Raw genomic sequence first — 24834 nt, 5'->3', positions numbered from 1 at the left:
CCAAAGTAAGGAGCTCAGAGCTGTGATTCACTTCTTGCTGCAAGCTGCAGGTTGGGACTGTTGTAGTCTTCTGCTGATAACGGGGCAGGCCTTGTGCTTGGTCGGAGGTGGTTCCTGGTCTGCAGTCTCTGCTCCTGCAGATGGACTAAGTAGACTAAGTAAAGCCTTTGGACTTCATGTGTACAGTGCTGCTTTGACTTTATGTAGTTGTGATGCTAATAATATGTATTTTTACAATGTTTGTGCTGGTGTAGTTCTAGAAACAATTCAATTGCCTTGAATTATTGTCTTCCTTTTGTGTACATCAACAGGTTTTTGCAACTAAAATAATACATCAGGTGCATAACTTTTTTCTTTCTTTGGGGGGGGGCAATTTGTTTAAATTAAAAACTCAGTGCTGGAGTTATGAAAGGAAGTTATATTGATTTTACATCACTGAATAGTGATGTAAAACATGCATTCTCTATATATATTTATAAAATTTTAAAAATTTGCCACGGGCATGAGGCAGTAGTAATGACCAGCAATCCAAACAAGCAGTCCTTAACTTTTTTTTTCCAAGTTATGAACATAAGTTGCATTTGAGGTATTCTCTAATACCTCCTAATAAAAGATTAGGAAAATATAATATTAGAATTTCATTTATTGGTCAATTCAGTTAGCTTCAGTTAGCCAAGTAATTTATTTTGTGAATTTTGTCTCCTGATTCACTCGATAATAACTTAGAAAACTAAGTACTAAAATATGATGGAGCATGGTATTACTAAGGTTACCTTCTGTAGGTTTACTAGAAGCAGCAAAACAAATAGTTGACAGTGTAAGTACCTCCCAATGCTACCCRTGAAGCAGGCTGGCTTTGCTTCACAGCAGTGAAAAAGGGAAGTTCCCAACCCTGCACCTGACACGGCACTTTGGGACGAGTCTCTTATTTCTATTGGCTTTAGTTTAAATAGATGGGAGGCAATAAGTTTTTCATTGCTTGGATGTAATTATGAAACAAAAGTGTTTCGAATGATTACAGTGGTACCTTCTGCTTTTAAGATCTATTAGTCCAACTTTGAATATTTCAATCGAGGTAATTTTTGGCTATCCATTTGAGAAGACTCAGTGATTTATCCAGGTGGTAACTATAACTTGATGTTTGAAACTGCCACCAAAAAACCTACTCCTACTCACTCGGCATTGCTTTCTGCAGTGCCTGTTGTGCTTGTCTCAAAATGAGCTCCTGGTACAAATACTTCAGCTGAGTGAGGGAGCTGATATTTTCTCGTTTTCTGAAGCTGGGGGAACTTTTGGAGTTGCAGGATTTCATCCACATGTAAGTACCTTACAGTTCAGTTGAGGTCACATCAATGGGTTTGCTCACTACCTTTGCTCCAGCCTGGTCTGGAAGGCATTGCAGAGGCGGTGAAGAATGTCCTGGTCTTGAGTCACACAGCTGCAAGTGCTTCCTTCTGGAGATGATGTGCTGCTTAAGGAATGAGCCTGAACCCTAGGGAGATGGGATTCTACCCTGATCTGTGCCACAGACCTCCTGCTTTGTATTCTGAGTAGTGATCTTTAGACCAAAGTCTTTAGAGGTGGTCAACAACTGTTACAGTTCTTGATTAATGTAATTTCTGAAACAACTTGATACTCGTCCTCCAAGTACCTTGGAGTCAGTTACATTTCCCAAAAGCAGAGGAAGTTTTGAATATCCTGAAATTTTTTCTTTTGCCTTCCTGTCATTAAGTGTAAAAAAAAAAAAAATTATTCATTAAGTATCCTTATTTATTTTTTTAATCCATTCTTCATTTTGGAAAAATCTGTCACAGCATGTGACAGCTATGCTTTACAAAAAAAAAATATTATGTTGTTGTTTCTAAACACTTATTCTGGTCCCTGTACTCCTTTAGAAAAATACATCCTTGCATTTGTGCATATGTGTGAACTGACTAGGAGGCTCCAGTTCTAATATGTACTCTGGTGCTAGTGGAAATGGGGGCTTTGTCGAGCATCCTTACTAAGAGGAGCTACATCTTCAATAAGTCATAAAAACAGAAACGTAAACAAGAGGGTTTTCTTAGCCTGTGCTTTTCTACTTGATTTTTTTCAGAAAAGATATCATTGTTTCTGCGTGTTATGCTGATGTGTTTTACTAGCAAACACATTAGTAGAAACTGCTGTTTGATATGCAAAGCTAGCTAGTAAGCTTTGTATTTGTAAGGCCAAAATTATGTGCAAGTGCAAATATGTATATACATGGCTTTTTGCATATGGACTTTCATGTAAGGAGGAGCAATATTGTTGATAATATGGGTGAAAGTTGCACTTGGTAGTTTTGAGTGACTTTATTATGGATGTCGTGATGAAAATACATCACGTTAGACTTAGTTGAAATGAACAAGCTATGATATACATTGCTATAAGATTTAAGATCATCTCAGATATTAATCACTATTTAATGAACTACAAATACAAGTAGATGGAGGTTGATGTTGCTGGCCTGTTAAATTTAATTATGAAAACTTTAAAAGATCTGAATGGTTTAAAAGATAAAGCAGGGGATAAAATGTTCCATGTTTTGGCTTGAAGCCAGCTTGATGTCCCAAATGAATGCATCACAAAACCACAACAGCTCAACCCAGATTTACATGAGCGACGTACAAGAGCCCCGCAGCTAAGCCCACATGGTGATTGAATTAGCCCCTGCCTCGAGAGAGGCATCTCCCTCCAGGTCAGGCTTCCAAGCACCGCAGGAGCCTGGGTGGGGAACTTCATGCTCTGAAGTATACCTACATTGTGCAGGGAAAGTAACCTTAGAGCTTCAGAACTTTTAACTTTGCCCAGTGCGCCTGTTTTGGGGGATATTTTATTTTATTTTATTTTATTTTATTTTATTTTATTTTATTTTATTTTATTTTATTTTATTTTATTTTATTTTATTTTATTTTATTTTATTTNATTTTATTTTATTTTATTTTATTTTATTTTATTTTATTTTATTTTATTTTATTTTATTTTATTTTATTTTATTTTATTTTATTTTATTTTATTTTTTGAAAGAGGAAGTAGAGGAAAACACTACGAATAATAAGAGCAAAACTGAAAGGATTTCCATTACTGGTGCATCAGTCAAGGAGGATGGCTAATCTTCCCAGAAATATGCGTTCGAAGTCTGAAACCTCTTGCAATATCTGGTTTATTTTTTAGTAAATAGCTCTAGTGTAATGCTTGTAAGGAGAAGATTTTTTGCAAGGATTTGTGTGTACAGGTGCAGCAGGATTGAGATGTTCTTTTATCAACAGAGTTTATTTTTAGAATATTACTTTTAATAAYTTAAATTGAGATTATAGGTAAGTGACTGTGTCAGATTAAAGACATTGCTGGTGGAAAGAATAACTCCYTTTCAGCAAGCGTTATTTGTACAATGCAGTGTTTATTTTTGTATGACAGAGGTGTTACAAAGCACTACTGGAGATCTTCAGAATACCTTCTGCAATTTATGTTCTTAACTGGTAGCCTCACAAAAGGCACTTGTAATCTGTTATTTCATGTATTGAGAAGTGCTATCACATATTTTGTGAGCATTCCTATTATTTGTTTATTTGTGTATATTCCAGTATTTCAGTATCCTGATATCCTCATTTTTGTTTCTTAGCATGATGTGTCACAGACTTTGCTCAAAGCAACTCTGGACAGTGTGGTTGAAGAGTGTGTCAGCTTTGTAGGAGTTGATATTAACATCTGCTCAGAAATACTATTAAGGTGAGTCAAACATTTTCCTGTTCCAGTAATTACATGGCTCTGGATCACAGAGTCTCTGTTTAGTCTGCCATCTGACTGAAACTCAGCTAGAGCAAATGATTCTTGTGTTAAATTTCCAATTACATGAAAATGACACATTAAGACAGTATTTTGCTGGATCATTAAGAGTCATTTTTAAGGGTATGTGTAGTTCTCCAGGGTGGAACTATTCTTCAGAGAAAAACAAATATTTAAAAATTATAAAACAACATTGCAATTTAAGAAAAAATATGATGTAATTAATTTGTATTTTTGCAGTGAGAAAGGGATTTTCGAATGTGTGTTCTCTTTCTTAGTAGTGCCTGTAAAATTACCTGCTAAGTGGAACAGGTTGTAAAAATTTGGTGAGGGAAAGAAAAAGGAAAAGATTTAAGAGAAAAAAATCTTTAAAATATGTCTAGAAGAGTTTTCTTTTTTCTGATGTATTTACTTTTGGTATACTTTCCTAAGAAATGGAGTGGAGTTTATTTTTCTGGGTTAGAATTTAATTTCTTTCTCTCTGAATACATAGAATTYGAAATTATGCAGTTAAAAGACTCTTAGAAGAGCAAAATTTTTCTGCCTTCCCTTTAGAAGGAGAGGCAGAAAAAAAGGCCCATAATCTTACTAGTGGCAATTATAATGGATATAACAATTAAGAAGTATGTGTATGTATGCCTACTAGCACTATTCTTCTATTTAACCCCTTATTTTCATMTCTGAAAACGTTGTCTTTCCGTATATCTTTGAAGATCTTTTTCTATTCTTCTTGTTTTGCTTTCTCCTCCATATTTTCTGTGGCTGATTCTTAGTCTGATTCCTGAGTTATTTTCTGTTTTCCCTTTTTCCAGATTTAGATCAGATTTTAGAAGGAGAAAAAACAAAAAAGACATTCTTTGTCCCACAGTACCTATTAAAAATGAGTTGTTTTGCAGGCAGAAACGTTTTTTTTGAAAGTTTTTTGCTGGCAGACTTTGCAGTTCAGCAAAGGGCTGRGTGCTGCTCCATCTCCACAAAACTGCCCAGCCGTGTGGAGTGACACTGCACCAGCTGATGCCTAGATGTATTGCAATAACACAAGTGCTAACATACATTGGCAAAATACTTTGTTTAGGCTAATCAACCCTCCCATAATACGATGCTCATGCACTTGTGTTTGAGTCTGTATCRATTTGATCCTACATTGCTCTCAGAGGTACAGTGTATGAAATGTCTCCCTAGCTCCAGGATATTATGAGCAAGGCTCTGCTGGTGCAGGCGGAAGCACCCAGTATGCCCATTGCCACATCGTATCCCTCATTACTGATACTGCATTTTCTACCTGAAAGACTGGGAAGATCTGTGGAAAAATCTRTGCAATCTGTGTCATGCTCCTTTGTCAGGGTAGATAAGATACATTTCCTAATCTTTCTAAGCAAAGTGTGGAAATTTTTCCATTCATAATGAGTCATATTTTGTCTGTGGTTAAGTATATGTGTCTCCATTAYGGTTTTAGTGTTTCAGCAGCTTTGGATATATATTTTTTTAACTTTCATTTGAGGATGAGAATAACTTTTTTTTTTCCGCCCCTCTTACTCCTGATTTTGCCTGTTCTTGGGAGATTTGCTTTTTCTAGAATCAGTGTCATTCTATAAACAGGTCTCTGCTGCCATTGACTTAAAGCAATGGCATCTGGTATTTGAAGCCAGATGGGTGACATTTCCTTCTCTAGTGCTAGGACTAACTGCCCCCCACAGCCCCTCTCCCTGTGCCTGTGACTATCCTATTCCGCGTGAGTACAGCTTTCAGTGTACGGACATAGAGAAAACGTGCAGGAAACCCACTGCTTCCTGAAAGACCTTGGCTCTCTGCCCTTGCACTTTGCAGGTAAGTTCCCTGCCAGGTCAGAGCTGCCCTTGGAACGACTTGGGCAGCCTKTTCCCAGCTGCTCTTTTATCTCAAGAGCAGCCGAGAGAAGAGGGGCGAGCAGTGTGAATCTGTTAAACTGTGAGGAAGACAAGCTGCTCCCAGGCACCCTCCTTCCGCAGAGCAGGCGCCAGCCCCTTGAAGCAGGGCAAGGTGCTATACGGTATCACGGGGAAGGTAGTAGCTGAGAGGGGACTGTGCTCCCAGGAACAATTTATCTGCCCTGAACCCTTCTCCCACGTCGCTTCCTGAAGAGGGCAGTTGGGGGCAGGCCAGACGACATGACAAATGGAGCTGGCATTACAAAAATAGCCCACAGATCATAAATTACATGTCCCTGGCTTACCAGTTAGATATGTGCAGAACCTTACTGCAGTACCGAGTTTTGTTGACTTCAGTGGATTCCTTCCATAGAATTAAGAAAAGAGATCCTTTTTCCAATTATAGCCCTTGGTCTGGAAGTTCATTTGCAAAGTTCTTAGTTTTTTTCATTTTTGGAGGCTTTCTGAAACATATTTTCTACATAATATATATCCTTGTAATGGGGAGGAGCTTATATTAAGCACTGTTCAATGGTAATAAAYAATTCTGTAAACTTTGTTCTCAGACATATTGCAGGTTTGAATGCTAACAGGGCTAAAAATATTATTGAATGGCGAGAGAAGAATGGACCGTTTATAAATCGAGAGCAGCTCAAGGAAGTTAAAGGTCTGGGTCCTAAATCCTTCCAACAGTGTGCTGGCTTCATCAGATTCAATCAAGAATATATAAAGACCTTCTGCAGGTAATGGAGATATTAGTTATCTTGAAAAAAGAAATCCGGAGGGGTATGAGAAGTTTTCTTTTTATTCAGATCTAAGACTTGGGGAGTCCTACGCCTTTGCCTCCAAGGGACAGTGTCTTAACAAGTAAACTTGGTCAACTCAGTGGTTGAATGTAACTGTTGCTATGAGTCATTGTGGTTTAATAGTCCTAGTCTGAGCCTAAGTCTGAGCTTCTGTAAGCGTGTAATTTAAATACATAGTCTGCTGCTGAACCAGGAGAAGAAATTTGGCATGTGACAGAATGTGRTTATCTATCAGATATTAAAGCCTCAGAGACATGTGTTTCAGGAATAGTTTAGTAATTTGTGAATTCATTTTAAGGTGGTGAAAATGGATATTCTGCAGAACATAATGGTAGGAAATCCATGTGAATTTTCRGAGTTTCAGTTCTATGAGCAGGATAGAGATGTTGATGAACTGTCTAGTCAAGCTGTGTCTGTGTCATACTCCTCTGCCTTGTAAGTGCAGTGTGACCGCAGTCTATCCCAAACGTGTAAGAGTCTCTCCACAAACTCCCATTTTTCAATGCTGGGTTCTTCTTTTCCCTATCATCTTATTACCTCTTTCTGAGCCCAAGCCTTTCCTTCTTGCAGACCATCCCTTCTACTTTGTTCTTCCTCGGAAATGTTTTCTCTCCCACGCTACATGTCCCCTGCTTTCTAGGGCAACATCTTTCCTCCCATCTTTCCTATTTCTCCTTCCAGCACAAATAGCTAAGAAATGGCGCGGTGGCAGCACCATCTTCACCCTTTTGCTGCTGACTCCTCTCAGAAAATATTTTCCTGGGAAGCACACACTATTTCTTAGCCAGCACCAGACACAGAAGCAATGCTGTGCTCCGAGTTGCTGCTGGCTAAAGAGCACGCGCGTCACTTCCAGGCAGGAGGTGGGCACGTTGGGCTTGGCGTGCCGCCCGCCTGGAAGGTAGACGGCTCCCTGCCCCTCTGGCAGCGAGGCACAGGCTCCAGGCCAAATGGTGCATGCTGCAATCACCAGAACACCCAAGAAACGCTTTCGAGACTGTAGGTGATGGAAAGGTCTTCAGTTGTATGGGTCTGTTTTAGTGGATGCTGTAACACAAACACTGTGAGAAGGCCAGCTTTTTCTCTTCCCTCCTCGAAAAATAAAAAATTAAATGGTGAGATGTTTAAGAACAATGTACAATTTTCATTTTTTTCCTTTTTCCCCCAGAAGTTCACTGGTGAGATGTTTAAGAAAACAGCACCATTTCCCCTTCAGAAATTCACTGGTGAATTGAAATGTTTAGGAACRCTTCCCCCTCCTTGCCTTGTTGGAGCACATGGCTGATGTCAGTCAGATACTGTAAAACTTGAGAGCACTCTGTAACTTGAAAAATCTGCTACAGCCTGAGGTTTTGGGGCCAAAACAAAGCTCGAATGCCATTGCCTCCACAACATTGCTTGTGGCCCAAGAGGGCAAAAAGAAACATTTTGRAATGGATCTTGGGAAGATTTAATTTCTAGTCTCTCTCTTTGATTATCTTGCTGGCTATAGAGGACAGCGTGAATTACTTCTGTGCTTTGTATTTGGAAGTTAACAAATACTTAGTGGTTATTTAAAATATTGATACGGAAAGAGAGATTTTCATGTCTGCATTTCTGTCTACATTCCATGCATGGATACAGCCCTAAGTGTAAGTGCTACTTCCGAGTCTTTCTGGTACATTTTGTTATGTTCTGCAAAAGCAGGAAATACTTGTGATTTAGGAAACAGAAACAAACAGCAACAAAGAGAGAGCAAAAATATTTGCCAGTAGGGATCACTTGATGCCTTTATTGTGCTGGGAACATTTCTTTTACTGGAGGGAAATTTTAAGGGAAGCAGGACACGTGTTGTGATGCGCTGCTTGCAAAAAGATAGATTTCTTTCTGTCATGTGTTTTGTTCTGTCATTTGTGTTGAAATGCGCTCCCTCGGAGCAGCCTGTCCTTTGAGTTCTTGGCAACTTTGGAGCCTTCTCATTGGCAAAAGAAAAAAAAAAAAAACCCTCAACCTTTAACTAAAGGTAGCTTATTATCAGTTAAAAATATATGCACAGAATTTAAGGAAAGCTGTATAAAGATGCTTTGTAAGAATGATAAATCTAGAATATTGACAAATTTGACTGTTTAACTGTTCTAAACATTTTTTATCTAAGTCTTTTTRAGTTAAAATTTTAGATGTTTTTGCCAGATCCATGTTTCAGCAAAATTCTTCAGATATTTGAGTTCCAGTATAGAAAGTAAAATTAGAAGGTCAAAATAATGTAATWCAATGTTGAAGGAAACAAACTTTCCTTGTTCTGTACATGTACTTGAAACACAATTTGTTTARTTAAACTATTTTGCTTATAAACTCTTCAGACTGTAGTCCTTTTTTAAATAATGCAGTCTGCAATCTGACAGTTCAGTTAAGAGTGAAATACCCTCATGAGATATTTATTAAGTAGGTAAATGGAGTTATTTCCGTTTTACAGACAGAAGATACTATCTAGCTTAGGTACTAAATAGTAGTTTGTGTAGCCAAGCATGTTATACTGACTGCCAGCCCTATCACTTTCTCATTTTCAGGAAGTGTTTTCCTTTAATATTAGTGTGTGGGCACTGTGCTATAACTTTGTTCAGTATGAATGACGTGTCCATTTCTGATTTCTGACAGTAATAAGAAAAATGGACTTGAAAGTCATGCACTTTTGCATAAAGCAAATGCCCAAGTCACCAAGGAGAAACAGGGTAAAAAGAAGAGCAAGCTGACACCTGGTGTCGTGCAACAGCCCAATCCTTTGGACCAAACTTGTATTCATCCAGAGTCCTACAGCGTTGCAATGAGGTAAGCTATGGGAAGGTTTGAAACCACTTGCATGGTCAATTTTTAAAATGGCAAATACTGATTTTTCTGACAGCTGCCTGTTCAGCCTTTTGAGATGGGAATATATATGCTAATGCTTTCTCACCTTTCTTCAAGAGGCAAGTTCAGAAGTTTCACCTACAAGTCAAAAATTTGATTTCAATTTGCTTTGTCTCTTATGTATGCAAGTGTTTAGCTTTTTGGCTTTATTCCTTGTTTGTTTAGTTTTCCTATTGTTACTTTTCAGTAATTAGTGAATTTTCTAAGCTTTGCCAAGATGGCACACCTCACTCAAATCTAAATGATCCCTTGTCTTTAAAATAGCAAAGCATTTTCTTCCTGCAATCCAGATATGATATCACTACTTCACCCCTCTTTGAGGCCACTTTTCTACATTTCCTTCTGTTTACAAACTTTCTTCATGCCACATGCTATTCTATTTGGATGCTTGCTTTATAGACTATGGAGATGAATTATTTCTTCCACCAATATTGGAGAAGTTTTGATTTTTTTCACTTCTACCTTGCCCCTATATATTATTTAAAGAACTTATGAGGCCTTCTACTGTAATGTAATTTCTTCAAGCAGGAGTATTTCCCTTTCTCGTGCCTGTGTTTAAATGTCCCCAGTAATACCATTGACGTGTATGAAAGAACATGAATGAAAGTATGAATGTATTTGGTGTAAGAGATACACCAAGAAACACCATCTTTGGTGTTTCTTCTGGCAAATACTCTCTAACTTCTTTGAATGCTCAGGTAGCCAGATATTGCGTAAAATTCAGTGAAACCTGAAGCCCWTACCTGTTTTTAAGGCAAATGGCAAAGCTGTACAAGTTAGTAAGGAGTCCAGTTTCAAAAAAGCTATGTAAATAGTTTTAAAAACTATAATACAGTGTCCTAGCTCATGATAAATTCTGCTGAGAAGAGCAAATTAACAGAAAATGTCTAGCCTTGTGCTTTTGATTGACTGTGCTTGCAATGTTATTTTATTCTAGACTATAATTAAAGTGTAATTTTCTTTGTACTTAAAAAGTCTATGTGAAATGTCCTCCAGGTTTATCACTGGGGCAGTTTGATACCTCTACATCATGAGGAGCTGCTTTTGCTTTGTTAGTTCAACATTTGCAAAACAAACTATTTTTGCACAGTGAATATTGACCACCAAAAAGRTAGTGCATGTGTTTGTGCACACAAGGATATATAAAAGCACGTGTGATTATTGTAAGGTTTATAAATTCTGATGTTGCAAGATCTAATTAAGATGTCTGTTAAGTGTTCAAGTACGTGAACACCATGGCAGTTGTAGTATGTGACCTTTGGCTAAAAGAAGAGAATGTTTTTTGTATAGGTCACAAAAAGTAATTAGGAACCCATGTGTGTGCCTGTTTAGGGAGCTGTGCAGCTGGTAAATGCTAGTATAAGATGTGATCTTCTTCTGTCATCACTCTCTAGTTGAAATTGGACTCTGCCTGTCCTCTTGAGAGAAAACATTATCTCTTTCCATAAACCAGCACATATTTATTTTTTTAGTGATTTGTGGTGAGCAGGCTTTTTTCTTAAAACACTTTGAAACTAATTTCAGCACTAATTCAGTGTTTTTGGGTTCTTGTGGTCTTCAATGAGATCATTGTTTCTAAAGAAATATATGAACTTCATGTTTATAACAAAACAGAATCTTTAAGCCTCAAAAAGGTACCGTGTCCTTAGTACCCTTACATTTGGTATGTAGCTTATAGGGTGAGGAAGCTTTATCATCCCTACTTTAAATAATTTGCAATGAGATAATKTTAAAAAAAAAAAAAAAAGTTTTTCAAAATTAATGTTAATATTCAATGTTATATTCATTCAGTCTTAATATCAAGCATTCTTTTGACTTCCTTGCTCTAGTTACCCATAATTTAACCATTAAAATGTTCCCAATGTTACTAGCTTCAATCAGATGGTGATATGAAAAGACTGCTTCACTAAGCAATGTAACCAGTTAATAGTATAATGCAAAAAAATTTTATTTATGTATAATATAATTGTGAAGTTACTTAAAAAATAGAGGATCATGATGAGACTGTGGAGCACCACAAGTTACCTTTCTATCTGAAGGTGTAAGTGGAATAATTGCTCAATATGAATACCTGCACTACCCTAGCCAGTTGAAGTTTCAGAGACAATTCGAGGAAACAGAATGTAATTATTTGTCTGGGAATCCTGGATTAACCTGATTAATTGATAAAAATACATAGATGAATTCCCCAGAACTCTTCAAGTTTTGTTTGTTTTATTTGTTTTAAAATCTCAGCCCAAAGATAGTGACTCAGTTCTCAGGCTTTTGCGTGATTCGGTGAGGAGGCTGCCACCTATTAAATTACCAGTCACTTAGAGGTACCTTGGAAAATCCCAGCTATGCTCAGTGCCAAACACAGTGGTCTGTGGGCACAGCGAAGTCATCAGAGGAGTCTGGCCTTGCTACAGCCTGAAGCTGTCTCCCATGTCAGTCTGGCCTAACACAGCCAGCTTGCGCCCGAGGTGTCACTTCATCATTATGTTTCTTACCAAACATTCTCACTGCTTGACTTCAGCTGAGCATGAAATACTCATGCTGAAATATTTAGATCCAAATGGGAGCTTGTAGGTAGTGTATCACAATGTTTCCTTACACAAATCGGTATCTTGTTAAGATTAAAACAGATATATTAAAAAAAAAATTAAAAATAAAAGTRCTTAGTAGTGAAACAGCTTAGATAGGAAGCCTAGCATCCTTGTCCATTRTAACCACCTGAATGAGTCTTGTCTCTTTGTTCTGAGCTCATTCTCTTGTCTTATCTCTTAGATTATCAATGGATTTATCRGTATCCATATTTCGATATCTTGCAATGAAAGCTGATTTCCTTTGAAAGCTCACTAAATACGAAGGTGACAACTTTTATGGCATAGATTATATTAATGTGGAGTAGTTAGATGGCACCACCATAATTGTGTTCAGAATGAGGAAAATGTCTCTAAGGCTTTTTCAATGCAAATAGCCGTTTGAAGAAAAGAAAATGGAGCTCTGCAGCAACCTTACAAAAGCCAAGAGGTGTGGTGTTAAAAATGGACACCGATGACATAAAGGCTAAATATAAAACTGGATATCTTYCTCTGAAGCAACTAATGCTATAGTTTAGTAATGATTATATATTTAAACTGACCTTTCAGAAGAAGTATGTAAATTGTTAACCTTCTTGGAACTTGAGGATATTGTCTGCCAAACCAATTTGTTGCATAAATTAAGAAAAAAATCCACTAGGAATACAGATTGCATGATATGATCCAAAACTTTTTAGAGCCTAATGAAGAGATTTGCTAAAGCTGAGCAGAGGATGGACCTGGACTGGTAATTCCCTGTTGCTGAGCCTAACTTCACAGGAAAGCTTAGAAGAGCCAATAGGTCAAGCTGTGTTCATGTTGTTGATTTGAGGAGTCTTAACCAAGGTGAGACACCGTTTAAGGGGCCTTTTAAGATGTCACCATTAAACTGTAACTCTGCTGTGGTTTAAAATCTATCCAAATGCTAGTATTTGCATTTTAAACCAAATGCACACCAAAACCGCCAAGACCRTTAGAAGTGGATTAGAATTTCTCTTAATTCATTTCCAAGCAACATTCTTTATTTGTTGCTTTCAAAGTGACTTTCTGTTTTCATAGAGCTTTTGTCAGGGGCCAATTCGTGCTCACAGGTGGGTCTGTGCTATCAAAGGACAGAATTATCCTAAATAAGGTGAAGAGATTTAAAGGCATCAAAATGCAGTGTTATGTATTTCTTACCATAGCAGTCAAAATGGCTGGAGTAGATGCTGCATGAACAAACCATAAAGGCTTCCTTATGCTATATCGGTCATATCTTTCCATGAGAAAAATCCTTTCATGAAAATTTTATTGAATTAAAAGTTTTCATGGGAAATTACATTTATTTTTAAATAAAATAAACCAGTAATTTTAATCCATTTCTTCCACCCAAATTACCTYAAGGCAGTAGTCCACATTACAGATTTATGACATACAAAATTATCAGTTTTTAAAACAATGTTTTTGAGGGATAGAAGTCCACCAAAACTTAAAACCACTAATTTTCTTTTTCTGAACTATTTTGTAGCTCAAGAGGCCAACCAGTTTAAAAAAAAAAAATAAATGGTTAAAAGAATTGCTCCCACGTGGTGACTTTGGTTGCCAAGCTTTAGGCTGCAGCCAATTTTTATGGCTGATTTAGAAACCTCTGAAAAATACGGCTTTTTTTTAATAATGGAAACATTGATGTAATCTTTACTATGGTGGTACAAATGGTGCTGGTATGATTGATTTATGGCATTTAGTCATCTTAACTTAAAAGTTCAATTTCTGTAAAATAATTGGAAAGCATCTTCCTGGTGAATTAACACTTTGTGCAGATGACCAGAACAGTTCTTTGTCATGGTTTTTGCATTGGCAAAGCTGCATTTGTAGTGAGTAGCGATCAAGCCTAGGGGCACCTCTAAAYATTGTGATTGATAATTTCTTAGATGGTGTTAGGCAGCATATTTTCCTGCAGAGTAGGACTGTGTTTTATGAAGAGTCTATATGTGGAAAAAAAAGTTTATAGTGGCAGAATCTTATATGTACAATTAATAAAACATGTAGAGCATATCCAGTTTCTTGGTACATACTGTAAAGGAACTGCTAGGAAAACCAAGGAAATGTGTCCAGGCCCTGGAAGTTACAACCAGGGTATGTTCATAAACCAAGTGCTGCAAGAAAACTCAAGGTTGTTCTCGATTGCCTCAGTCTGCTAAGCGTAGTTCTTTCATGGGACACAATCCTAAGGTTTGCTGATTTTGTGCAAATTTCATAAAAAATATTCTTTAATAAAACTTGGCAATCAGCATGCTCACAAATGGCAGCACCTGGCAGACGGTTTGTATTCCAGTCAGTCTGACTTCTTAAAAATGTTTTGCCACTGATGTTGTGGTTTAGCCTCATGCAGGTGGGAGTCTTCCCTGGCCAATTCCACCATYGTAGGGCCTTGCCTGGCAAAGCCTGTGGCTGGTGATGCCTTAAGAGAGTTTTGATACACTGAACAGGGTGGCTTGTAGTGAAGATTCATGCCTTTTTTATTATTATTTTATTTTTGGTGTGTGCRTTGATGATGCTTTTTGCTGCTTCTAAAGGGCTTTGATTCCACAAACCTCTTGTTCAGATGCATATGCTCCTCTACAAAAATACTTGGAATTAAATGCTTTGGAGAAGCAAGCATCCCCTCATTAAAATTCTGTATTTCATTGCAGAAGGAGTGATTGCTTTTCAGATGTTTCTCCTATTTCTGCCACTCTTGTAATTGGGTGGACTTAGCTGCTGTGCAGAAAAACTGAGGCAAGTAACTGCTTGCTAGCTTTGAAAACAAATACTGACGCTGAGGGAAAGGGAGGAGGAAAGCTGTTGATTAAGGAGGGAAATACAGAAGAAAAAGGTCTTCCTCTTTTGTCCTTTATGCAATGTACACTTTGCCTTTGGCTGCCTGGCCAGTTCTCTGCTTGGCTGGCTTCTGTCCAGGTCCCCATTCTGTCACCCAGGGACTGAGGTGATCCAAGAGAACAGAGATTGGGAAAGGAAAAAATCCTTGAGCGAGTGGAAAAAAAAAAAAAACTCTGTTTTCTAGACCCTCTAAATGTGTGTATTTTACAGATGATATCATTACTGCCACAGGTTATCTTTTATTTAATCCCCTGTAAGTTCATCAGAGGAATCTTCTGTCTACTTCAGAAAAATCATAGTTACCCTGATAATGCCAACCGTGTATGTATTCAGACTTTAAAATGTGCAAAATGATTACTTTTATGTCCTAATAAAGTATTAGTTTCTTTTTAAAAGGCCTGAAAAAGCAAGTTAATGAATGCTATGCCCACTTCTTGTAGCAAATGGTTAAATCTAATTAAGGAGAGCACTKACAGAGTTAAGACCATTAAGACCAGTAAATAATAGTTGATATTCATCACTCTGGAACAACAGTTCATTGACATGCCTGATTTACAATTTAATAGCTGATTTTTTAGATCACTTTTGAAAATTATTTTCCTAACAAATCAAAGAGCAGAAAAGTCTTTAGGTGCTAATAGCCGTTTGATAAAAGGCATTTTAAAATGTGCTATGAACAACGAACAGTTCACAAGAATAATTATGAGAACTTTTAAATTCCGAATTTAATTTTGAAAATTTTGAAAAAAAAATTTTTTTAATTGAGTAAGGTTGTTCTTTCTAGATAACTGATGATTTCATGGATCATGGATGATGATTTCACTGCATTGCATCTCTGGGTTATGCTTAAGTTATATGATATATTGGTAGCTATGAAAACAGTTAACAGCAATCTGACTAACACTAGTGGCCACACTGCAGTGTAATGATGTCTAAATTTCTTTTCTCAAACTTGCTGTTTCTCACATGTGTACTTTAAAAAATACTGAAAATTGGGTGCTCTGTAGTCTTGTGCATACATTCAGAAAATCTTTGATTTTAATAATTTATACCTCTGAGAAAAACATATATATATTGGCCAATATCTGTATCTGACCAAACCACACGAGCAATTTTAAATATATTTAAAACTTTAACTTTTTGTATCCAGCAGCTAGTCACAGAGTAATGCATAAATATTATTTGATCTCATCCACATTAATACTTGAAATATTGCAGATTGATACAAGTGAAACAGCATAAGAACAGTTAACATCTGCATTATACAAATTATGTTTTGCATTTCAAAACATTACTAAAACATAAATGTCTGCATAATTTAGCAGTTTGCTACTGTCATGTATGTACATTTTACCTAACAAAGCACATGCTAATGCAAAGCTGTTTTGTTTTCAGAGTGATTATGTTGCATTACCATTAATTCATGTGTGCACTGTGACAAGACGTAATGGCATATCATGTTGCTTTAATGTAATGAACCCAGTACTCCCAGCTCTTAAGTTGTGTTGCTGGAAATGATTACATAAAACAGAATGACTGTGACTAAAACCCTTGCAAAGCTTTAGAACTCCTGCATATTATAAGAAGCTTTTTGGAGGGGTTAAAATAGCTTCTTAAAATTTTACTGAAGGTGCCCCTTGGTAATATTTTACTCTTTTCTGACTGTTCCTGCATTCCACCAAAATGTACATTATCTTTTAGGCATTGCAATGGCTGTGCTATAATTTTGTGCAGATGTGTGTGTTAAGTGAACATGATGTGCTTATTTGTTACATTTATGCTACTTTTCTTTCTTTATCTGGATAAGATGGATGAAATTATGTATTAAATAAAAACATCAGTGATTTAGCCATGACCATTTTCTGCAGGTCTTATAACACTGCAAAGATTGCTTTTAAAACAAAGGTTGTTGTTAAAGCTTGAGAGCTACATCTAAGTCTTGAAGCTCTGAAATTCTAAATCTCTAAACCAGCTAAATCTCAACTTATTCTGTATTCATCCTATTCTCTAATACTTTCATAAGGCAAATTGCTGTGCCTTCCACAGAATGTTCACTATTCACACAAACTGTCCATATTCAAGGGAATAAAAATAGTATCTTACAAGAATGACCTCACTTTAAAAAAAAAATCTTTTTTTTTTTCTTTTTCATTAGATAAACATAGCACTTGCTCTACTGCAACACTACAATATGTGTGTAGCCATGGAAAATATTTGGAGACTTGTATTTTTGCAGATTGCTTATGTTCCTRTATTCATGCGGCTAGATCTGTCATTTACAAACCTATTCAGATATTTTTGAAGACTTATATTGAAAGAGTTTAACGTAAGACCAAAATAAGGAGATTAGAGGAAACTTCCCTTTTTTATATATTATCATATCATATATCGCCTATATTTTTTTTTCCCCTGACCTTGAACTAACTCATGAAGGAAGTTGTTAGGTAGGTTTCTTTTAATAAGGAAACATTTAACTTTGTTCTTAGCAATGACATTTAAAAATAGAGAAAATCAATATAATGCACCACTTGAGTCAGAGATTTGTACTTCATATTGATTTTGAGTGCCCTGAAACCATGTTCATTTCAGTGCAAAATGATACATGAAAAACAGAACTTGATTAAACAGCATTTTTTTCTAAATTAGTAGGCAATAAATTAGTAGTCACTGATAAATTTTTTTTTGAAAATATTTTAATATATATTTTTTTACCAAGACCTAAGGAGGTGAGACTTGACAAAGAACTGTGTTTTTTTTCTGTTCTGGGTATTTCTTATGTGTGTCTATGTGTGTGTTTGTGGAAATTTTACTTTTTAAAATACCGTTCTCTCTATGTTATAGCACATAATTGTGAAATATTCTTTTAAAAAAAGCTAAACTTAAAGAACATGAATAATTTTATTGAAGTCAGTGGGACTTTGTGTGTATTAAGTCTGGGCACATGGCTAAGCACGTTCTTCAGTTGGAACCACGTTTTTATTCCTAACAGAAACCAGGTTAAGTTACTGAAACAATTAAAATAGATAATACAGGGCCCCAAAGTGCCTTTTTTACCTACAGTGATGAATTCTTTTTAATACTAGATAAGTACTTTCATTGGGATTTCCTTAGCTGGAAGGGGATTGGATGGGGAATAACCTTTATGAATAGCAAGTAGAGGGCTCAGGCACCTGGTTTACATCCTGCTTCTCGTGGCTTTGCTTCCCAGCAGCCTGCACATGACCCCAGCAGCTCGCACATAATAATGCCATTCTGACTGCATTAGCCACACAGCTATAGGTTGGGTGCCCAAGTCCTTACGCGCCTGCGGTTGCTCCACGTGGCTGCGGCTGTTCGTGGTGACACTCACCTCGCCACCGATCCCCAACACCATCTCGCCGCTGCAAAGCTCTTAAGAGTGGGGGGTGAATAAAAAAAGTGCAACTTAGAGGTGCTCGAGTTGACTTTCCATTTGAGGCAAAATCGCGCCGGGCTTGTGACTGTCAGCGGGGTTGTTTATGGGCGCGCTCCGCAAAGCGTATATTATTTAGAGTGTTGAGTCACGGGGCTAGCAGGCCTTGCCGCGCTACATCTGGCACGTCAGTCAAAGCGGGGCAGCTGCTGCCTGTCGCTGCGGCGCCTGTCACTGCTGCTGTGCCATTGTCCATCTCCCAACACCCCCAGGCTGCAGCTCTTCCCGAGGAGCTCGAGGAGGAAGATTTGGCCCAGGCCTATACGTGTTTTCAGTCGCCATCATTGCAACCGCTGTTAAGGGCCTTCTGCGGTACGCGGACGATGCCATCCTAGGGGATCTGCTGTTTTTAACACTGGCTTTTACTATGCAAAATATTTGAATAGTAGTATTTGCATAGTATACTGAAAATAAAAGGTTGTGTTTAATATCAATCAATCTTGCATTTGGTTTGGTGTTCTCTTTGTTTCCTAACCACCTCAGTTTACTTTGAAAACAATAGGGATGTTACAAGTTGAAATTTGGTCAGTTAAAACAGTCACCCGCTGAACTCCTGTGTGAGTTTTTGCTATTCCTTTAAAGGCTTCCACAAGGAATATCCATACATAAAAAAAAAAAAAAAAAAAAAAAGTGACAAACTCTCTATGATTCCTAAATGCAATTGTATGTATTTCAGTACTCTTAATTCACTATGTTGCCCCTTTGGTCATTACTACACTGGCATTCCTGGCAGTCAGTTTTAGTCTGGTGTCTTCCTCTTGGTGATACCAATGGCACTTTGAAGATGCCTTCATGTGCTCAAAGATGGACTTTGTGATGTCCTGGCCTGGGATGAACATGAATTTGTGCACCTGCATGACTTCTGTGGGTGGTAGGTCACACCTGGCAGGTGCTAGGAGGTGGTATAAGGGCAGAAAGGATGGATCCAGTAAGGAATTTGAAAGGAATCTTTGCTTAGGAGAGAGATGATAGTTCCGTTTCGTTATCTCTTTCCATGAAAAACACCTTGGTTTGCATTTGTAAGTCTTTCACCAATACAGGAACACTTCTTCAGTGATAACTGTCTTAAGGAATAGAGTAAGTATTTAAATTTTTGYCACTGCTTCTCTGTGCTTTCCACAGCATATGTGCCAACATTGTTTAACTGAAATCTCAGGATTTTATGTAAAGCTTTGATTTTTATTAATTTTATTTATAGGTTCTTGTATTGACTTACCATGTTAATGTTTACTATAGTTTTACTAGATTGTTGTTCAATTTCATTTGAACTGGAGAGGTATTAAAAATGACAATATCTTAGAAATTTCCCTTATTATTAGTGAGCTTTCATGRTAGGAAGCATCTTTTGATTCTCGTTAGATTAAGTTTTTGAGGTAAAGCTAAATCATCAGTGTGAGAAGAGATTTGCATTTTGAAATGCAAGAGTGGTGTGCACTTTGAAAAACTTGCTTCTGGTTTTGTAACCTATTCCAGGAGATAAGCAGATGCCATTGGGCTTGGAGTTTCTGTATTTTTTTCAGATCAACGAGGCAGTGAGAGGGTGTGCACTTAAGAAGTGCCTTGTTCGCTGATCAGATTTTTTAACAAAAGTTTTCTCATGCATCAATGCAAAAGTTAATTAAAATGCTGAGTCTAGTGAAAGTGTGTTACCACCAAAGGATGTTACTGATCTCTCACAATTTCTTTGTTTGAACTTCTCAGATTTTTATCGCTCTTTGGAGGAAACCCAAATGACATAGGAAAGCCAGATATGCAGCAGAAGGTAAATGCAGTAATTCAAAAGGAAGGACTGGAAGGAGTAGCGAAAAGGCTGAATACAACAGTGCATACCTTGCAGCTAATTGTCGATGGTYTGACTCAGCCCGAAGGCTTTGACATCAGAACAGGTAACCTTCCGAAAGTTGTAATCTCAGTTTAACTGTTTTACTACCAGTTGGGAAACATGGGTTTTTTTCCTTCTAAAATCAGTGGTAGACTTCTGTGGACAGGTAATTCCTATTCTTTTCTCAGACATATTCAAGAGTATATCCTAGTCAGATGTTTCTTTCCAGCTCAGTAATTAAGGAGTGTGAATCCTGTCTTAAATCACAGCCTTTTCAGCCATAAGAAGGGGAGTTGTATGGCAGTTAACAAATGCAATAGTTTCAATATGTTGCCTCTGATTTAGTCTMTGTTAGCTCTTCATCCTGAGGGGGAATGCTGAGACCAAGCTGAAACAGTAGTAACAAAAGTCTCATGAGCAGTACTGTGTTACTCTGCTCTTTTATTGCAGTAATTCTTGGAGAAAAGAAATAGGAGCATGTGGCTCGTGACACACCTTTGGTTACAGTTTTGCTATAGTGCTGAACATCTTGGGGTGGGGAGAAGCGAAGATGAGGTAGGCAATGGAGCAAAACATCTGGAGAGGCTGTTGGTTAAAGAAACTTGCAGCTGGATTCTCATGCAACAGTCACATAAAGGTAGATAGCAAACATACAGGCTTGAAATAATAAATAATAAACACATGCTTTAAGAAGAATAACATTTCTGTTGCACATTTTTTGGACTGATTAGTAACTTCCTTGCAAATTTGCTAAATGCTTTCCATTAGTGATCTTGAAAACATATATTTTATGAGAGTTCATTTATTCTGGTGWCCTTACATCTATATTACAGTAGGATATATTATTAAGATATATAAGCTGTAAGCATAAACTTACAAAAGAATCTTCAGTRGAAATATTCACATTCTGCTCTTCTAATATATTTGATAGTGCTGTAGACAGCATCTCTCACTTGTCATAGCACTGTAAGTCAGAGTGGGAGATATTCACTGAYTGGTGGCGAATCTCAGTCATGGTAGGTGTCCTCCTAATGGCTTTATATATAATRCATAATTTGCTCTTTGTGAAATTTCACTAGTAACTATCAGTGAAGAAATGAGTAGTGTTTAACACTAAAAAGAAAAATAAATGTAAAAGAATAAAGAATAAGGTAGCAATATATATTATTTAGCATAATGTGGTGAGCTTTGCTATGTATCCTCTCAACTTTAGTTGAAATTTTTTGTTCCCTATTTTTTCCTGAACCAGTTTAGTACAAGCCAGAGAAAAAAAAATGTGGAAAAGGATTTTAACAGTATATATTTAACGCATTATTTTAAAAGCCTTTTTGTTTTCCTAGCAAAGATCTTCAAAGATGTTACTGGTAAGAAATTATTTCTCTGGCATAGACATTGTAGAGCTATTCAGGTAACTGCGATGAATCTGCCTGGATGGAAAAAGCAGATTTGCAAACATTAAAAGGATTCCCATCATTCCTTCAAATCTTGTTGTGGTCAGTGCCCTGAACGGCTCTTTAGTTGCTTTTTTCATTGAAGTGCCACTGCGTAGTATAATGTTACCAGAGGATTAACCGTTTTGGACTCGAGCAATTAGGTACATTCCTTCAGTGGAAACTTTGATGTCATTTGAAGTGTACTGCTGCCATGGCCAGCTTCTGTATTCTCCTGGGGTCTGATGCAAAGCCTCGTCAAGTCACAAAGTCTCTCGGTGTTTTCCAGTGCATTTTAGCTTTTTCCCCTCTTTTATTTCTTAAAGGCAAGTTGTTAAGAGTCCTGGTGTGGTGGTTTGCTGCTGCTCTTCAGGGGGCAGAGGGGAAGACTAGAAAATCTCAGTGAATCTTGGAAAAGCTAAAACAGCTACAGGAAAAGGTTGAGAGGGAAGTTATTGAGATGGCTTGGAAGGGCTTTGCGCAGGAGCGTAGAGTAACAAGATAGTTTTTAAAGATCTTAATTGTACCGTGTGAATTTGGATGCATTAGGGTATCGCCTGCTTGAAATCACACAAGGGTGACTTTTGATGCTGTCGGTGCAAAGCAGCAGTTGATTATGCCATGTCACAATGCAGCTGAGCAGCAAGCCTGAGTTCCAGCCATATCAGAACAGCATCATTGACTTTTCTGTTGTTTAGTATGTGATGCCATTGAGTGTTCACCTTCCTGGATGCAAATTTGTGTTCTGAAATAGAACTATAGTATCATTTATGCAGCTTCACTAAGAGTTACCTCTAACCTRCCATCTTATGTCACGAGCTCCAAGAATAACAAAGAAATCTTTCACTTCAGATCTCCTGTGATACTCTCCTACCATGGAGTTTGCTGTGCTTATTATTCCATTAACCATAATCTTTTGAAGTGGCTAATAAAACGGAAAAAAAAAAAATTCTTTACCACAGATGGGTCATTATATAAAAAACTAATGAAACATTGTTTGGGGTCTTGAGAGCAGCTTTGAGATGATTTCCTAATTTAAAAAAAAAAAAAGCTAGAAACAACTCTCAGGAAAAAGAAAGTTTTCTTTAGTCTTACAATTGTTTCTTGTTTATTATTACAGATTTTGATAAACCTGACTTCAAGAGAAGCATAGTCTGCCTTGAAGACCTAAGCATTGGTACTGTGCTGACCGGAAAAGTTGAAAATGCGACACCATTTGGAGTTTTTGTAGATATTGGTGTGGGAAAAGCAGGTTTGATTCCAGTGAGAAACATCACAGAAGCAAAACTTTCTAAAGTCAAGAAGAGAAGAAGTCTTGGGTTAGGTCCTGGAGAAAGAGTGGAAGTCAAAGTGCTCAATATTGATATTCCTCGATTAAGGATAACGTTGGATCTTATTCGTGTTTTATAAGAGTTTTTTTTTAAATGGTTGAGTATTGTTTCATTTTAAATGTTAAGTGTTGTCATCAAGGTTCTACAGGTTCAGACATTTAATGAGAATGTGGAAATTGAATGAATTTTGAAATCTTCCATCTCATTTTTTTTAAATGTAACAGTTTTTCCATGTTTCTTGAATCCTTTCTGTTAATAACTGCTGGAACAGTTTATTGGCTTACCTCCAAGCAACCTTCTTATTTTGTCTACAGAGTAAATGAAACTCCAGTGGACTGTCAGAGAGATCTCTTATCTGTTCTCTCTATTTGAGATTTGCTCTCTAAAGCAATCTTTGGCCAGTACTGCTCCAGCAGAAACATCTCTTGCTCCCACACAAAAAGCAGTCATTCAGTTTGCCTGTTTTCTGGAGGAGGATCTAAAGAAGGTACCTAGTTGTAGAATAAAGTGATCTTTGTAAGTTTAGTTGGTGATGACATCATTTCAAAAGTAGACTGAAAAAAAAAATCTGTTAATAGTGTTGATGGTTCAGAAATATTCTACTTTAATTTTTGCTTTAATTTATTTGAACTACATTATTAGAAGTTCTGTTTTCCAGTTTTATTGTTCCTTGATCAGTTATCATTCTTTAGCACACTTGGGTATACCTTGTGGTTTAAAAAGTTTTGCTCAAARGTGTCAAAAACATTTAGGTTGCTGTATACTTGTATATAATAAAAACATTTCTGGCCATCTTTTCTCCGTGTACTGATTATACAAATAATTTATGCATCTTAGTATGCTTTGTTTCCAGCATTCGCTACATCAATAACATCTCTATTCCGGAATGTACTTATGAGGTGCGCTTGGCAGAATCTCCTCTCCTAGATTTTGATTTCTGTTTTTCCAGTGGCTGAAGCTTCAGGGCATTTTTCAGCATGGTCAGCAGAAAAGCTTGCGGAGAACAGGACTTCTCTGAAAAAATTACACATTAAAATCTTGTACATGCTAGTGAAAAAATCCTTCTCTAGTTGTCTGGAATATCTTTWGGTTGAATATCAGACCCTTTGCTGTGTAAAAATAATAGGTGAATCCATTCATTTAAGCTGTTTTCGCTGATCCATGTTGGTTTTATGATAGGAGTAAATCTTAATAAGGGTTGAGTTTAAGTAGCACAGATTCTAACGCAAGCGTTTAACTGAAGGGAAATGGACTTTTAAATGAGCTGCTCCATGGGAAGAAAGAGATAAATTACTTCTTGCTAATCATATTTAGAATAGTTTCTTATATTGTAGATGAAGTTGTTATCAACAGGATGGTCTGAAAAACTAATTGTGGTTCTGTCAGTACTAGAGTTGAACAAGGAAGCCGTGGTTCCTGGTCCCTCTCTTCTGATTAATGAAATTCAACCCGAAAAGTTTTATTTTGTTTTTAAAGTTGCTTGTAATTTTTTCATTGTACAAGCAGTTACTGGAAGCTCTGTAGAATCTGCTTCAAAGTTCTGGCAATAATCAGTATCTAGGCCAGCAGTTTCCAAAATACTGCCTGAAATGGTCCTAGAAAAGCACGGTCCCCACAATTAAAAAAATATTTTAAGTAACTTAGAAATCTCTGGATTATAGTGATTGTACTAACTTCTGTAATTTATCTAAAAATCTGTTTTCTAAGTTGTTTGTTAAAATTCTATTAGCTCTTAGTTCTTGCAGTGTGAATGTGTCTATCAGTGAATCAGATTTATATTGCTAGATAGCTGAAGTTCTTCTAGACATCTGTCACTTGTATCTCTCAACCCATTTTAAGCTGGGAAGTTTGCCCTTTGATCTGTAAACTGATAGTTTGCTGAGTTTGCTATATCCGTTGTATTTATTAATGCTACAGAGAAAAAAAAAACTCTTTTAAAGCCTCTTACTGGTCAGGACACRCTTTTAAAGGAAAATAGAG

The 24834-nt window shown here is 36.9% G+C and overlaps 1 protein-coding gene across 2 annotated transcripts in view; it reads left to right on the top strand.

Moving 5' to 3' along the window:
* Nucleotides 1-23646, top strand: part of SRBD1 (S1 RNA binding domain 1) — a 119212-nt gene extending 95566 nt beyond the window's left edge. For both annotated transcript variants that reach the window (XM_026046288.1, XM_026046289.1), the window contains exons 18-22: nucleotides 3641-3747; nucleotides 6278-6454; nucleotides 9152-9322; nucleotides 19973-20157; nucleotides 22644-23646. In XM_026046288.1, coding sequence (XP_025902073.1) covers nucleotides 3641-3747; nucleotides 6278-6454; nucleotides 9152-9322; nucleotides 19973-20157; nucleotides 22644-22933 — 930 coding nt within the window. In that variant the 3' untranslated portion in view covers nucleotides 22934-23646. The remainder of the gene's footprint in view (nucleotides 1-3640; nucleotides 3748-6277; nucleotides 6455-9151; nucleotides 9323-19972; nucleotides 20158-22643) is intronic.
* Nucleotides 23647-24834: the final 1188 nt, after the last annotated feature.

Source organism: Nothoprocta perdicaria, unplaced genomic scaffold, assembly GCF_003342845.1.
Source record: "Nothoprocta perdicaria isolate Ctin4 unplaced genomic scaffold, notPer1 scaffold_43, whole genome shotgun sequence".
NCBI lineage: Eukaryota > Metazoa > Chordata > Aves > Tinamiformes > Tinamidae > Nothoprocta > Nothoprocta perdicaria.
Note: the sequence above shows the minus strand (reverse complement) of the source record. Positions and strands in the feature narration are given on the sequence as shown.